Source organism: Arachis ipaensis, chromosome B03 (assembly GCF_000816755.2).
Source record: "Arachis ipaensis cultivar K30076 chromosome B03, Araip1.1, whole genome shotgun sequence".
NCBI classification, from domain to species: Eukaryota; Viridiplantae; Streptophyta; class Magnoliopsida; order Fabales; family Fabaceae; genus Arachis; species Arachis ipaensis.
The window spans coordinates 132537051-132553877 of record NC_029787.2 but is presented as its reverse complement, the minus strand read 5'-3'; the positions used below and the strand labels follow the sequence as shown (position 1 = coordinate 132553877).

Below are 16827 nucleotides of genomic sequence, written 5' to 3'. Positions count from 1 at the left end.
GTGAGGTGAATGACGATGGGGTAAAATAGTTAGGTTAGAGTTTTGTGTAGTTGGGTTTGGGATAATTTGGTAATTTTAATAAAATTAGGGGGAGTAGAGTAATAATTTGAAACCAAATTCAATCTAATAATAATATTTATAAAAAAAACTATTTAATTATCAATGTTCAACTTATTTTTAAATAAATACTCTAATTCCATAATTAAAGATAATCAAATTAATTTCCTTTAAAATTATAAAATAAAGTTCAAAATCTAATTATTCAAATTAAAGCACATAAAATCCTCATTATTTTTAAACCACTAAAGCTTTAAATCAATAATAAAAAAGTACTCAATTAAAATATGAATCTCTGAAAATAAATTCTCGAATAAAATAAATCATAAATTTATTATTTAATTTCCAAAAATATGGTGTCTTACAAGAAACGCCATGTTAGCACAAGAAATATCCATAATACCCAATTCTCGTTTCCTTTTAGGAGTTATGGCGACCTCCCACCTGACTAGAGGCAGCCCTTTCTCGGTCACTTGGCCTTTTCACAAGAACTGTCTCATCAAGGAATTAATTTTATTACATGCATACTTCGGGAGAAGAGAAATTTGTATGTCATAAACCGGGATAAATGCCATAACCAATTTGACAAGACAAAGCCTCCCTGCCTTATTCAGCAGGCATCCTTTCCAACTGGAGAGCTTCCGCAAAATTTTTTCAATAACCTCCTTAGCTGTCCTCCTAGAAGCTCTGGCATGGCCGATGTTAATTCCCAGGTATTTACCTAAATCATTGCAGAACCAGATGTTAGAGACCCCTGAGAGAACCTATTTCCTCCTCTCTGACACCCTCTTGGAACACTGGGCCTTCGACTTATGAAGATTTACTTTCAGACCTGACGCTCTAGAAAATAAGTCTAGGCAATGTATAACCTCTATTACTTGAGCTTTCGATGCCTTACAGAAAAGCAAGAGGTCATCTGCAAACATCAAATGAGAGAGTCGATGTCCGTTTCTAGAAACTGCTACTGGGTTCCACGAACCTTGAAAAATGCTATGAGAGATAAAGCAGACAAGCATTTTCATATAGAGTACAAATAGATATAGAGACATAGGATCTATTTGCCTCAACCCTCTCTTTGGATTGAAATTTTGGTCATCTGCCCCCTCTAATTTCACTCTACAATAGAACATCATTAAAGTCCCTAATATGATCCAAGGTACGTGGATTATATTAGCAATCCTTGTCAAGTCACCCCATAGTTCTTTACGCCGATGTATATGCGGGTTAGCATACACCGCACTGCAGTAACTAGAAGTATTGCCTATAGTGATTTCAAAACTGATACATTGATCGACTACATCCAACACTCTCATGAAAATATTTGAATTAGAACACAGAACTCAGATACCCCCACTATTACCATTAGCCTCAACAACACCAACACCCTGATAACCTAAATTATTCCAAAAAGATTTCATCCTCTCGAAAGGAATATGAGTTTCAAACAAAATGAAAAAAGTAGGATGAAATTTATTCACTAACTCTTTAATATGAACCAGGGCCAATTTATTAGAGGCCCCTCTAATATTCCGAAATAGAAAGCTAAATCTAAATAATCCATAAAACAATTATACTGTAAAAAGGACCAACCTCAGCCGAAGTCCCCTAACAAGATGATGAAGTTCCACCATCATATCCCGCTGAGACTTACTTGTCCTTACCCAGTTGTTGCACGGTTTGTCTGTGTCCCTCCACCGGCAATTCTTTTAATTCGCTGATTTGCTGCTTGCTGGCGTTGCCAAGGCAGTCCGAAGTCAACAGCGAATTCTGTAAAGAAGAAGGGCACAACCTCTTGTGCTCATTTTTTATAATGGCAGTGAAAGTCGGCACTACAACGGAGGCAGGTTTGCCCTTCACCCCTTGCTGTTTGGAAGACGCCGTGCGTGCTTGAGAGAAAGAAAGAGATCTGCCAATTGGACAGGTCTTCACCCCTGATCCGGCTCCTCTCATACGCGGCCCAAAGTCACGGTTCTAGCCCAATTTCTGATTTGAGTGCAACAATATTTTGCCTTAGAGGTTTGTTGGGCTTTGTTTGATTGGCCCAATTTCCCTCTCCCTTTATTGCTGATTTTGGTCCAACCAGCCTCATCTCCCAAATGCTAGGACCCCACTTCCTTCCCAAACAACGTACCAGCCAATTCCTCTCCAATATCTGCAACTATCACTGAATCTTAAGGATTGCAACCAAATTCAAAAATTTTCTCCTTCGAAGCTTCCTGTGGCTGCACCACCTGAGCCACTGTCTCATTCATTGATGTTCCCTTTCGAACCATCTCTTCCGACTCTATCGGAGTCACTTTGCAGTCGCCTGTTAGATGCCCGAAATAATTGCACTTGTCACAAATAAGGTGTAAACATTCATACTCCATCTTATATTCAAACTCATCAAAAATCACACTCCGGACCACTGGAAGACCAAGATTAATTTACGTGCAAGCCCGAGCAAATTTTTCATGCTCCGCCGACTTAGTAGCCAGATCCACCCTGACTGGTCTCCCCGCAACTGAAGCAATTCTCATTATGTCTTTATTCTGGTAGTACCATATGCTCAAACCAGCTATTTAAATCCAAATCATAGTCTCTCCGAAAGTGTCCTCACAAGGTTTAAAATCCGATGGCCACAGCTTGACCGCAATATAGTGACCGAAGATCATCCATGACCCCTAGTAAAACCTTCTCTCGATGGTCCATGCGATCAAATTTGACGAGAAAGTACCCAAAACCGACATCCAAGAACTCATATCCGCCAGTGATTCTCCATACTCCCTTTCAATTTGTAAACCATGGCCGGGTAACTAAGATTTTTTCCAATATCCTTAATCACAATTGCCTTCTTGTATGGTTCAGAAAGGATGTTTCTAGTCTCTTGTTTTTCGGTGACCACTGCCATGGAATCCTTATCTAGAGCCTCAGCCTGGTCTATCCCTAAGGCTATCAAAGAACCAATAACCTTATTACGAAAAGAAATCTTGGAAGTCACATAGAACTAAGGCTGCCCTTACTTGATCTCTCCTTCACATCTATGCAAACCCTCACACGCTCTCCCCCTTATCTCTTCTGATGGCATGGCCATCTTTCTCACCATATTTCACCCTTAAACACTCTGCTCCCGTTCTCTCTTTCTCTCATTCTTCCTGAGTACAGAGTTATATAATCAAATTTGTATATACTAAAAATTAGCCACCCGAAGTCTCAAATTAACGGTTGGTATTCACTCCACGCTTTCAGCATTTTTGGAGACACGATAGTACATTCAATTTAACATAATTTGACCGAATTGCAAGGATAGCCTAGAATTTGTGAATGAAAGAGAAATCAGCAAATATAAAAATTACATGAAATAATAAGGGATTTTTTTATTTAAATTAAATAAATATAATATTTATTGAAATAAATAAACGTCGAAAAATTTACTAAAATACATTGTGAGTCATATTTCGGATACAGAGGGTTTTTGGCCAAAATGGCTACATCTCAAGTGAACTCATTCCGTGCTGTGATACAACGTTTGTGAATCATATCTCGGATACAACTGTGATATGAACATAAGCATATATCGGATACACTGCATCCAAGATACGTGTGTTTTTTTATTTGGGCCAGTGCATCCGAGATACTAGCGATGATCCAAGACAGTGGCACAGCATCCGAGATACGCCCATTGACATATATAAGGCACAACATCCAAGAAGAACGTGGATTAGAGCAAGTTTTTCCAAATTTTCGAGTTTTTGAACGTGTGAAAGTGAGCTCCTTCACGAGGTATGGCCTCCAAATAATATGTCCGCGAAGGAGACATCAATAGACTGAATAACACTTGACACGTAACTGTAGCGTTGAATTTTGAGGTTAGTAGTTTAACCTTTTTATTGTTAGTTAATAATAGGTTTAATTTTGTAGATTTTTAGTTATTTTCTAATAGGTATAGATTCTTAGTCTTTAGTGAATTAGAATACGTATATCTGTTAAATTTAATGTAAATGCTTATGTAGGTGTGTTTTAAGTTTTAGTAATTTTTAGGGACAATTAATGGTTTAGATGTAATTAATATGCGCTAGTTATCTGTTTTGAGAATTGCAGAAATCATGGTTACTTTTGCCACATTGTGTGACACTCGGTCTCCCGCTGTCCATCCTGTTGCCCTATAAGGGAGGCTGGATTTGGGCATGCAATAGAGTTGAGAGATTTTATGTTTGACAATTCCTTGATCTCTGCATTTGTCGAGCGGTGGAGGCCGGAGACCCATACGTTTCACCTTCTGTAGGGTGAGGCCAGCATTACGCTCCAAGATGTTGCCTACCACATTGGACTGCGCACTGCTGGAGAGCTCGTTGGGGGTTGTACCAGAGACTTCCAGTAGTGACACGGACACCCGACATAGGAGTGGGTTGAGGATTTATTGAGCGCCAGGCCGCCACCACAGCCGGAGGGAGGGAAGCAGGTGGTGACATCTCTTCGGTGATGACATCCTGGCCGATCCCAGAGCAGCAGTCCCACCGGATGATATCATCCCTGCAGTCCCTGGTCACAGAGATGAGATACAGTTACCACGGGATGCCCCAGATCGGAGGTGACGGGCGAGGAGGTGACCTCGCGATGATGTCCGAAGACTGGCACGGCAAGCATGCAGTTAGCGCGCCCGTTGGGACGGTGGGGGATCCTCAGCATGGTGACGGAGATCAGCAGTTGTTAGACGAGGAGGCTGAGTACGCACGACAGGAGGATATACCTGAGGTTGACATTCTCGATGCACATGCAGGGCAGCCGTCCGATGCATTCTTCGCTGATCATGAAGTTAACGTGGCTACGAGGCTTATGCTAGGTACCTCCATCCCCAGTCACCACCCGACTGATGACACCACTTGGGACCAGCCCTAGTTCGACATTGGATCTAATATTGAGATAAACATCGATGATATGTTCCAAATCATCGGGGCGAATGGTGATGTGATGGATGACTTGGCCAGCCGTTATCGCCATTAGAGAGACGATACCGACATACCTGGGACATCGAACGGTGTATCCACCCAGCTTGGTTCAGCTCCTCCAGTGTGTTATCAGACTCGTCCTCCACCACCGCACCAGTCTGGTTCTGCTCTGTCACCCTACTATTAGACTCCATCCCTGCCACCATAGCCACCTCTGTCCAGTTCTGTCTGGCCACCACCTCTTACGCCTCATCCCATGATTGTAGCAGCTCCTCTTCCACCACCACACCAGCGGCCACCACCCACTGCTAGCCAGCCAGTTGTTCGTCCTCGTCCATACCGTCCTCCCAGGGTGTCTCATCTTCGTGGATGTGGGACTGGACACCATTTGGATCCTGCCGTCGGACAGTGTTAGTTACCATTATTACTATGTATTTTGCTCATTACTTATGCTTTTAGACCTCCATCACATGTATGACTCTTTTTAGTGCATTACTCATGTATGACTCTATTTGTTTATCCATTTTGATATATGCTTTTTTACGAAAATATTCTAATGTTATATATAAAAAATAAGCCCGTAACATCGTATGTATCTCGGATGCACTGGCTCAAATAAAAAAACACGCGTATCTTAGATGCAGTGTATGTGATATATGCTTATGTTTATATCACAGTTGCATCCGAGATATGTCTCATAAACGTCGTATCACAGCACGGAGTCAGTGTACTCGAAATGTGGCCATTTTGGCAAAAGACCCTCTGTATCCAAAATGTGACTGAAGATGTATTTTGGTAAATTTTTTAACATTTATTTATTTCGATAAATACTATATTTATTTAATTTAAATAAAAAAATCCAATAATAAGAGGGTTGATACACGTTCACTCTTCCTCTTCTTCCTCAATCAAAACGCAAACCATCAAGATTCAAGGGACATTCGAAACAAACTACTACGATTCTGCAGAAACGTTTCAACTCCTCGCGAAGAGTAGAAGAAATCAAGAAGAAGAGATACAAATCTCCATCAAAAATCACCAGAAAAAAGGAAGAAACATTATTTAAGGTACTGTTTTACTGTTCTTCTAGGTTTTTCTTTTAGATTGTCTCTGCCATGTGCCTCATCTAAGGCTGTCAAACGGGCTAGCCCGGCCCATTTAGGCCTGGTCCGGTAAGCCTGTGGGTTAAACGGGCTAACCCGTTTAAGCCCGCTTTATTCGCGGGCTAGAATTTTTTAGCCTGAACCGTTTATGGTAAGTCTGATGGGTTAAACGGGTCAGCCCGTTTATCATTTTATTTTATTTTTGAAAAATATTTTTTATAAAAAATACCACTTTTAGGTCAAAAACTATTAAAAAATATGTATTTTTTTAGTTAATGGGTCGGATTTTCGGGTCAGATCGAAAGAAATATTAGCTAAAAGTGTTACTTTTTAAAAAAAATGTAAAAAAAAAAATTAAATGGGCCACCCGTTTAACCCGTCATTTTTTTTCGGGTTAATCGGGCTCAACCCGTTTAGCCCGAAATTTAAACGGGTTTAATTTTAGAGGCAAAGCCCGCCTATTTAAACGGGTAAACGGGCAGGCCCGATGGGTTTATCCCATTTTGAAAGCCCTAGCCTCATCCTTAACCAGCAAAACATTAAAAGATTTCAAGAAAAAATATACTATCTCCCCCTGTTTTGGGTGTATTTCTTAAATCCTTTAAATGTATTTCTGTAATTCTTTGGGTGTATTTCTGTAATCCTTTGGGTGTATTTCTGTAATTCTTTCTGTAACCGTTTGGATGTATTTCTATAATCGTTTGGGTGTATTTATGTAATCGTTTGGGTGTATTTCTGAAGTTCCATTATCTTCAAAACGATTTCAAAGCTTGATTTCAGAAACTATGAAAATCGAAAAAAACGAAGCAAAGAGAGAACGCACGAAGGAGATCCAACAAATTTGGCAAGAAACTCGAAAAAAGAAACGAAATCTTTTAAAAAATAGAAGTTATATATTTGTGCGTTAATTGATTTGAATTGATTTTAAATTCTGTTAAAAAGGCACGTAACATAAGCAGCGCGTTTAATGGGTGAGTTTCGTTCAGATTTGTAAAGCTTGTAAATGTAAAACACTTGTTTGTAGAAATTAATCCTAAAAAAAAAAAATTAAATACAATCATAACAAATTTAAATTAAAAAATAGTCAGATTTAGTCTAAATTAAATAAAAAATTTAACTACTATCGTTGTAATGTTCTTTAAACCAGACTATACATTCTGCTCTAGGAAAATCTATATATTGATAAAAAGATTATGTGAAATAGATTTTTTTCTATATAAATCTATAAATATATTAATTGAGTAGGTGACAAGATTTTTTTTGTTTTTAGACTCTAATACTATGACTTTATTTAAAAAAAAAAGATTATTCATTATGAAAAAATGTGGGATACTCTTATAATAATTTGAATTTTATTGAGATGTTATTCAATTAGACATTATTAGTTAGAGAGGATCTTTAAAAGGATATTTATTTGATTAAAAAATAACATGTGAGAGATAAAATGATTATTAAATTGTCTATAAAAATAGATGATGGAAAAAAGATTTAATTTTGGAAAGATGTCTTACTATAATATGAGATTTTGAAAGGTTGTTTTTTAGACTCTTTTCTATTTTAAATCAAAGAAGATTTGTCATAAGAGATTGTGGATTTTAGAATGTATCAGAGTGGATTTAGAATTTTCAATGAAGATGCGAGTTACACCGGTAGAAGTTAGAATGAGTGAATCAATTACATAATACTTTAAGACCAGTTAAACTACTAGTTCTTTTGTGCAAGTAGAAATATTCTCGAAAGAGGTCATAAGTTATAGTTTCACTATAACTATTTGAAAAGACTTAGTTCCATCAAGAATGGAGTTGCTTCCTTGGTTTGTCTTGATAGACAAAGTGAATACAAAAAAAAAAAAATGAGTAGATTAAGAGTTGTTAATAAACAAGATAATATTTGTGCTTTATGTAAAAAGGATGTAAAATATATTCACTACTTATTTTTGGCTGCAAGTTTACGTGTGGTGCGAATAGTTATTTGATTTTTCGCATGCTATGGTCCTTCTCAAACATATTAAAGGAACACTTTGAGAATTGAAAAAGAGTTCACAATAAAAAGGAGGTACACAAGAAATGATTGGTGTATTTTTTTGTAATTATCTGAAATCGTTTGGATAGAAAGAAATAGAAAAATTGTTTAGAATAAGAAAGTAAGTGTGGAGGAAATTATCAGCAAATCAATTCAGAACTACAAAAAATAGAATGATATAAATTCTTTTTATTATTGATGACAATACTAAAAATAACAAAAAAAATTTTTGTATTTTATTATTTTATGTTTTGTTCTATTTAGGGTTAAGTTCGATTTTGGTCCCAACGTAGAGGTTGAAAATCAGAATCGTCCCTAACTTTTTTTTTTGCTACAAAATGGTCCCCAAAGTTTCAGTTTGTTTTAAAACCGTCCTTCGGACCAAAATGGCCCTATCCCTTCTTCCCCAAAATCATGCAAAGCACCAGCAGAAACACAAGCATAAGCACCACCACCACCACCACCACCCACCACCTACCACCACCACCACCATCATCATCATCATCATCATGGAATCATAAGAACTCAGAACCAGAACCACCACCACCACCACCACCCCCCATCCACTACCACTCCATCACCATCTGCATTACACCAACCAAAACTCAGAAAATCAACATCATCATCGTCATCCTCATCAGAACCCAAAACTCAGATCCAGAACTCAAACTCACAAACAAGAACTCAACTCAAAAAATCATCATCATCATCATCAAGAATCTAGAATCAGCAACAACAATACTCCAAATTCAAATTTCAGCAACAACAATGTTCCACAACAAATTTTACAAAAAATCCAATTCACAGAAGAAGAAGAAGAAGCGACGGACGGCGGGTGGCAGTGTGGCGGTGGGGTCGGCGGTAAGAAGAAGAAGAAGCGGCGCGTATGGCGGTGGTGAAGCAGGGGAGGGGAAGCAGGGATGCTCGCTGGCGGTGGTAAAGCAGGGGAGGCTGCGGCGGGCGGTGGTGCGGCGGGTATGGCGGAGGAAGAAGAAGAAGAAGAAGAAGAATTTTATAATTTTTTAATGAGGGATAATTTGGTAATAAAAAAATAAAATTGGTAAAAAAGACAGTTTTAAAACAAACTGAAATTTTGGGGATTATTTTATAGCAAAAAAAAAGTTAAAGACGATTCCGATTTTCGACCTCTACGTTGGAGGACCAAAATCGAACTTAACCCTTCTATTTATCTGTCATTTGACTTTATTGTGCTGAACTATCTTATAAAAAAAAAAAAAAGAAAAAAAATTTAGTCAATACACGGAGTAGAATTGAATACACATTCAATTCCAAAGTTTCCTTTTTAACCCTAAAAAAAAAGTTAATAATAATACTTAAGATTTTATTCCAGTAGTATCACTTATAAGTAAATACTTTATCCACTAGGTAGGTACTTCTATGTTAAAAATATTTGCAAGATTTGGGTGTTTATTACATGGTTCCATAATATTGCTAATTAGATCAACAATGTATTATATAACAAATATTCTCTACGTACAAGTTATTTTTTTATACAAGTTTTTTTAATCTAATTCACTTCACGCACCATTATCTAACAAACTTTTTAATTAATGCGCGAATATATAACTGTCTTTTTTGAAAGGATTTCGTTTCCATTTTTGAATTTTTCCAGTGTTTTCGATCTACGTTCTCTTCTATTTCTGTCTTCTCTACGTTTCTCTTCATTCGTTCTCTGCGTTCTTTTTTTTTTTATTTTTTGCGATTTCCTTCGTTCTCTATGTTTTTAAAATTAAGCTATGAAATCAGTTTTAAACAGTTCTCTCATTGTTGAAGATAATGAATGATTCAAGTTCAGATAGTCAATTGAACCAGAATGGATTATTATTTTGAATCCAACCAAGTAGCTGATGTGTGGTTCGATTCTAGTTAATGTTTTCGTTAGTAGTTTATGATTCTGTAGGTGAAAATGTTGTTTTTGTTTGTGAAAATTGTTGTTCATTGTTGATGGTTTAAATTGAATGTAATGTAGAAATTCTGCATTAAAGAAAATATTTTTGTGTATTTGTAGCAAATTTCGGTATAAAACTAAGATATTTATGTGTATTGTTAAGAATTTTCAATGTATGTGTACTGATAAGTTCTGCATAATTCAAAACTTTTCTTCTCCCTCCTTCTCATCTTCTGCTATTTCTTCTTCTTTTTTTTCATCATCATCACCATCTTCTTTTTTTTTCTTATTAATCTTTTCTTTCTTATTTTACCTTTTCAAGTTTCTTCTTGTTTTACTCTCCTAACAAGAATAAAAACAAAAAAAAAAATCAAACAAAAAAGAAGAAACACATAATGCTACAAAATTACTTGGAAGAGAATGAATATACATTCATTCAACTAAAAAAAAGAAAGAAATAAAAAAAAAATACAGTATTAAAGAAAATATTTTTGTGTATTTGCAGCAAATTTCGGTGTAAACTAAGATATTTATGTGTATTATTTAAAAAATTTCGGTGTTTTTGTACTGATAAGTTCTGCATCATTCAAAATTCTTCATCTTCATCCTCCTCATCTTCTGCTGCTTCTTTTTTTTTCATCATCATCACCATTTTTTTTCTTATTCATCTTTTCCTTCTTATTTTACCTTCTCAAGTTTCTTGTTTTACTCTCTTAATAAGAATAAAAACAAAAAGATCAAACAGAAAAGAAGAAGAAACACATAATACTGCAAAATTACTTGGAAGATGATGAACTTACATTCATTCAACTAAAAGAAACAAAGAAATAAAGATAAAAGAAGAAAAAAATACAGCATTAAAGGAAACATTTTTGTGCATTTGCAGCAAATTTTGGTGTAAAACTAAGATATTTATGTGTATTGTTTAAGAATTTTCGGTGTTTTTGTACTGATAAGTTCCGCATAATTCAAAACTCTTTCTCTTCCTCCTCCTCATCTTCTGCTGCTTTTTCTTCTTCATCTTATTTCATTTTTTCGTAATTATTTTTGAATTCAGCTTCGAAATTTCTTTCACTTTTCGCAACGATTTTGAGAGATTTTAATGCTTGTTTGAATTTTGAGGGTTGCGATTTTGATTGAGAGAGAAGAACCGTTTATCATAATGATTTTTGCGCTATTCAAGAGTTGGAGAAATATGTATTTACACACAATCTAAACTGATAGATTATTTTTATTGAATTTGGACCAACTTATATAAATTTATATGCCAAAAAAACTTATATGTGCCCCCACATGGCCATATCCTATTAATAAACCACTAACGAATATTTACATAAACACGATATATGACTCCTTTTTTGGAAGGTCTATAATGAGAGTGGGTGCCTTATTTAAAGAATGATTTAACCTTCCTTGAATAAATACACTCCTAAAGACTCTCTTCATTGCTAGTCTATACCTCTATATAGTAGAGAATAAAATCTGGTATTTTTATGAAGGTTGTGTATGAACAATTCTTAACTACTAGACTATAGTTGATCACATTTAACTTTTACTTTATTAAATATTCAGGATTATGATTAGAACATTTTTTGGAAGCTATATCTTTACTATGAGCTAGTTTTAGAAGAAATATGTAAAATAAAAAGTAGGTATATAAACAAGAAAACAAGAGCGCTCTCCCAAGTTGCAATTTCTCTGCACAAGTGCAAACCATTGTGTCATCTTACACCATGAGGGTAATACAAGAGGCATAATTAACATGCTTAGAAGTAAGCAGCAAAAACACATTGCATACCAACAGAACAATGAAACTCTGTGCTTGCTTTCTTTTAAGAGCACCATCTGCAGCAAGAAAAGGGTAAATATGAGGAAGGAACATGGCCGGTTCTTCGTATATACGATGCTTGTTCTTCAGTTTTCGCAGCTTCACGATTTCTATTGGCTTCCGCCGATGCTCGCTTTTCCTCAGCCTTGTGCCTTACAGTTGCTAGTTTATTCATGAGCTTATCATGTGCTTTGCTCCTTATTCTCTCAACCTCTACCTGCAACCAGAGTATTGTTTTTATTACATGATGTGTAGCCATTGCTCTAAAACACTAACATCTTTATTTTCCGGTTCTAATGTACGTGTTATGTCCTTTATTTTTAACATGCCCTCGCATGCAAGAGCCCTTGAGATTTGATGTTTGGACAATCAAAATTCAAAGGCTCCCTTAACCAAAACAGAACAACAGCACATGGCATCTCCATGACTCCAACCACTCATTGAAATTTTACTAAAGCTTATTCATACATAAAGGTAGAGAAGAATCAAGACAAACTATTAAAAGCATAAAGGAGTTAGATTTAAATAACTTATCTGTAGACATGGTTTACAATAGGACCTAATATCGTCGTATCATCTATGCAGCAGGCCCTAGCAAAAGGTTTTGTAGTTTCATTCGGAACTAATGTGAAGATTAAAGGATAACATCCATAATGTTACCCCAAAAAGCTAAGTAAAAGATTCATGTAGAAAGAAAGTTGCAGTAATAACAGACCGTAAATACCTCAATTTTCCTCATCTTGGCTTCTGTTTTTGCTTTCTGATGATTTTCCCATGCTTGAATTTTCATCTCCTCACGCCTAAACCTGTGTGTATAACATCACACACTTCTTTCAGAGAAAATTTTGGGTGAAAAATAAAAAACAAAATGCACTTCTGACATATAAGAAACAAATCCACAGAACCAACTAGGATTAAACTCCTAGCCAGATGATTGTCATGTCATACCAGCTATCCTCAAACCATAAGCTAATAAAGAAATATTAATGATTTTATATCCAACAGCAATAGAGTTTATATAACCGAAACCAAAAACTGAATAAATAAAGACCTGGCCATATACTTGGCCTTCTCAGCCTCCTCCCATGCTGCTGCTCGTGCTTCAACAACATTCCTACTAGGTTCAGCTGTTTTATTTTTCAGTGAAGTGGATGCATCCTTATCCTCCTCTTCTTTGCTAGCCCAAGCAGCAATGTTTGTTTTGCCTAGTTGTGTCCCGAGGGCCATTATTTCTCTCCTGGTTTTCATTTGTAGCTCCTTTTCGGATAATTCATTCTTGCTGGGACTTAGATGATCATTGCAAGGATCAGCTAAAGGTGATGCAGGAGCAGCTCTGGCAGGAGTAGAAGGATGGGAAGAATTTGGGCTTCGAGTTGGGGTTGTCGCCCTCAAGGGTGTGCTTGTCCTTGATGGCTCCTGGCTAGCAATAGGGGTCATTTCTGTACCCATATCTCTCATTGATACAGACCGAGCCGTTGAAGGGGGAGGAACGAATGTTGTTGCGCTTTGAATGGCAATGGATGAACTATGCTGGCTGTGACTAACTGCCAATATCAACTAGCATAAAGTTAACAACAAAACTAAACTGTCATGGCTGATTTAAATGCTTTAAAAGTGAATGTGTTCTTTAGTATTAGCACCTTCAAGTTATAAGAAACCATCACTAGAAGAGTTTGAAAACCATAACAAACTTCTCAAGCATTCCTACAGAGTTTTGAAATAGTATATAATGTGCATAAAAACCTACCGAAAGAATTTGCAATGGCATAGGGATCGGCTTCCCAATTCACAAACTTGTGTCCTCCACTTTCCATCTTAGTTTGATCTGTATCCATTTGCTTGGTATCTGGTTCATCTAAACCAATTTCTTTTTGGTCTGGAACTTCAACAATAACCTTCATAGAAGACTGGCGGCTTGCATGGGTAAGACCAGGTACCTTTCGAGATCCTACTTGCCCACCTTGCCCCTGAGTCTGTCCAGTTTTCGGCCTATTAGATGTTGGACTTGCTATCCATTTCTCCGCATCATGCCATTTAGATGGTGCTGGTTTTGAGAAAGGTCCCAAGGGCACTCTCTGTGAAGCTCGCTCAGCCCTTTGAAATTCGAACATTGGCGAGGACATGATCATAGTATCATGCCCACTATCATAATCCAAGGAAGGATCATCTAGTATTCTATGCCTTGAAGTTATTATGCCATTATCCTTTACATTAGAGGTTGAACATTCAGGAAGGACACTCACCACGTCTACATCTTTACAGTGATCAGAACTGCTACCACCTGCAAAAGAGTGTTGCAGAAATCCCACATTTTTTTTAGATTTACCATTCCCCAACCTTCAAGGAGGAAAGAACAATGACATGAAAGAGAATGTACCAGATTCATCCATGTCGGAGTTGAGAGATCTCGCGGTCAAAGTGGAATCAAGCTCTTCCTCTTCTTTCCTGCTCTTCTCCACACCAAGAAGCATGTTCCTCAATTTTCCTGGGGAAAACCCTCCAACACTCTGCAATAAAAGGGGCAAGTCAAGGAACCCCAAATGAATAGATCAAAAGAAGTGTATGCACTTTGCACCAAACACGAGGAAAGTAAACAACTTTGAAGTTATAATTATTAGTTTCCAAGGAGCATTTAGCAATGGGAGATGTGAAATATTAGAAACTGATAAACGAAGCCCAAAAAACAGAAAAAAAAAAGAAGCGAGGGAGATTAATAGATTATAGAATACCTGAGGCTTTTGGATCCTTTCATAATCCATATTGGGTTGGCGTTGTTGAATCAAAAATGAAATCTTGGCATAATGCAGTGTGTCTTTCTTTTTGGTCTTTGATTGAAGCTTGCTTGAGTTGCAAAGGTGACAAGCTTGTCTTGTGTCTCAACTTGCAATGAAGAGAGAGAGAGAGAGAGATGGAAGCGAACACAAGGCTTGTTGAGTTGTTGTCTGATACACAGTACTCTCTCAGTGTCAGCTGTTTTGTTTACTGCTTCATCTCCCTCTTATCATATGCTTTTGTGGTCCACTTCCTTTCCCATCCCTATTCATTTTATAAATTATTATTATGTCATCTGGACATTTACTCCTAGTCCTAATAAAAATGTTTTTAAGATAAAAGCTTTTAAGTTCTCATTAATTACATTTTTAAAGATTTTCGCTTAAAACTTTAAATTTTTTTAGTAGTCAATGCTTTTAAGATACTTCTTAACAAAATTTTGTTTCTAAAAGTTTCTTTTGGTTTTTGCTCCCCCCCCCCTTCTTTTATTTTTGATGTGATTATGTGAATATATATATCCGTGTTATTTTATAGGCATCTCCAATCTCCATTACCATCTCCTACATATATAATGTAATGGCTAATGAGACAACCTTTGTTACTTTATATGCAATTATTACTCGTCTTCTAATGCAAAGTTCATAAGATTCGAGTACTTGATGTAGAAAAAACGGTCAGACTCTAATTTGATGACCCAAATCATGTGGCTGCATGATGAGCCCATACAGCACTTCTCATTGGAGATTTTAATATCAGTCGTTCCCTGATTCACCGTTTGTTTTAATTTTTTAATATTTATTTAAAAATCACCAAACAATAGGCTAATTTTTTTTTATATTGGGTTATTATTGGTATTTTTCGTTAATATTATGATGTTTTGGTGTAATGCAGTGATATGGGATAAAAAGAAATCGTAAGTAACGATTTCAAATAAGACAAAAAAATAAAAAAAGTTAACAGAAATCGTGAGTTACGATTTCAAATAAAACAAAAAAAGAAAGGAAATCGTGAGTTACGATTTCAATTTTTTAATTTAAAAAAAGTGTAATTTATGAAATCGTGAATAACGATTTCTTTTGTTTTGCAAATCGTAAGTAACGATTTGTATTATGCATCACATTTGTGAAATACACCCATTTCAACTCATACCAACCTAATACACCATTTCATCCATCATACCAAAAATAATTAACTCACAATATTCATTCTCACATCAAATTTTTATATATAGGGTAAAATTTTAGAAAAATTCTCCACATACAAGCGTTTTTTAATACAAGTCTTTATAAGTGCACCTTTTTCTTACGCACGTTCTGCTTTCTCTTCTTCTTCTTCTTCTTTTTTTCGTTTCTTGCCTTCTCTTTCTCTTTTTTCAACCATTACTGCACGTTTTCACTGCACCTTCTTTTTCTTCTTGGTGCACGTTCTTCTTCATCTTCCTCTTCTTCTTCTTTTCTTTCGTTTCTTACCTTCTCTTTCTCCTTCTTCATTTACGTGCTTTTTTCTATTTTTTTTCTTCGTTATTCTCGATTTCCATTGTTTTTTGACATCAAGCTCTTAAATCATTTTTTAAAAAGAAGCAGTAGCAAATGATGAGGAGGAGAAAAAGAAAGAGTTCTGAATTATGCATAAGGTATACTTCAACGAATTTTGGGTGTATTTCTTAAATCCTTTGGGTTTAGTTTTTATAATCCTTTGGGTGTATTTCTGTAATTCTTTGGGTGTATTTTTATAATCGTTTGGGTGTATTTCTGTAATTCTTTGGGTGTATTTCTGTAATCCTTTGGATGTATTTCTGAAGTTCCATTATCTTCAAATTTGGCAAGAAACTCGTTTTCATGGAGGAAGAAGAAAAAGAGTCGTTTATAATGCATGGTGAGTAGCACACTTTGAAAACAAAAAGTTGTTGAATAATGTGTGTTTATTTACTCTTAAATGTGGGAGTGTAATGCGTATTTTTTGTTGGGCTTGTGCCAACTTATAAGACTTGTAAATCAAAAAAGCTTATATATGAAATAAGCCTCAACATTTTAAGGATTTGTTATATTTACATCTTTTTACAGAAGAGATAATATCATATTTACATTTTAAGGAATTTATAGAAGATATGGTGTTTACATTTTTTTTATATAATATATTTCTGTCATATCTATATTTTACGATTTATATATATGCTCGAAAAGAATTTATAAATTATACAAAACAAAT

The 16827-nt window shown here is 35.9% G+C and overlaps 1 protein-coding gene across 1 annotated transcript; it reads right to left on the bottom strand.

The window, feature by feature from the left end:
- On the bottom strand, positions 11655-14840 carry LOC107632114. Its single transcript, XM_016335764.2, has 6 exons — positions 14577-14840; positions 14225-14354; positions 13595-14128; positions 12899-13391; positions 12572-12653; positions 11655-12064 (listed from the first exon to the last, which is right to left on the bottom strand). The coding sequence occupies exons 1-6, from the start codon at positions 14604-14606 to the stop codon at positions 11852-11854; spliced, it is 1482 nt and encodes a 493-aa protein (XP_016191250.1). The 5' UTR covers positions 14607-14840; the 3' UTR covers positions 11655-11851.

Excerpts from the sequence above, each read along its gene's own strand:
- LOC107632114 (XM_016335764.2), bottom strand. The coding sequence starts at position 14,606 with ATGGATTATGAAAGGATCCAAAAGCCTCAG. Across the intron at positions 14,355-14,576 it reads AAAGGATCCAAAAGCCTCAG|AGTGTTGGAGGGTTTTCCCC; the intron begins GTATTCTATAAT and ends CTTTTATTGCAG. Across the intron at positions 14,129-14,224 it reads CTCCGACATGGATGAATCTG|GTGGTAGCAGTTCTGATCAC; the intron begins GTACATTCTCTT and ends ACTCTTTTGCAG.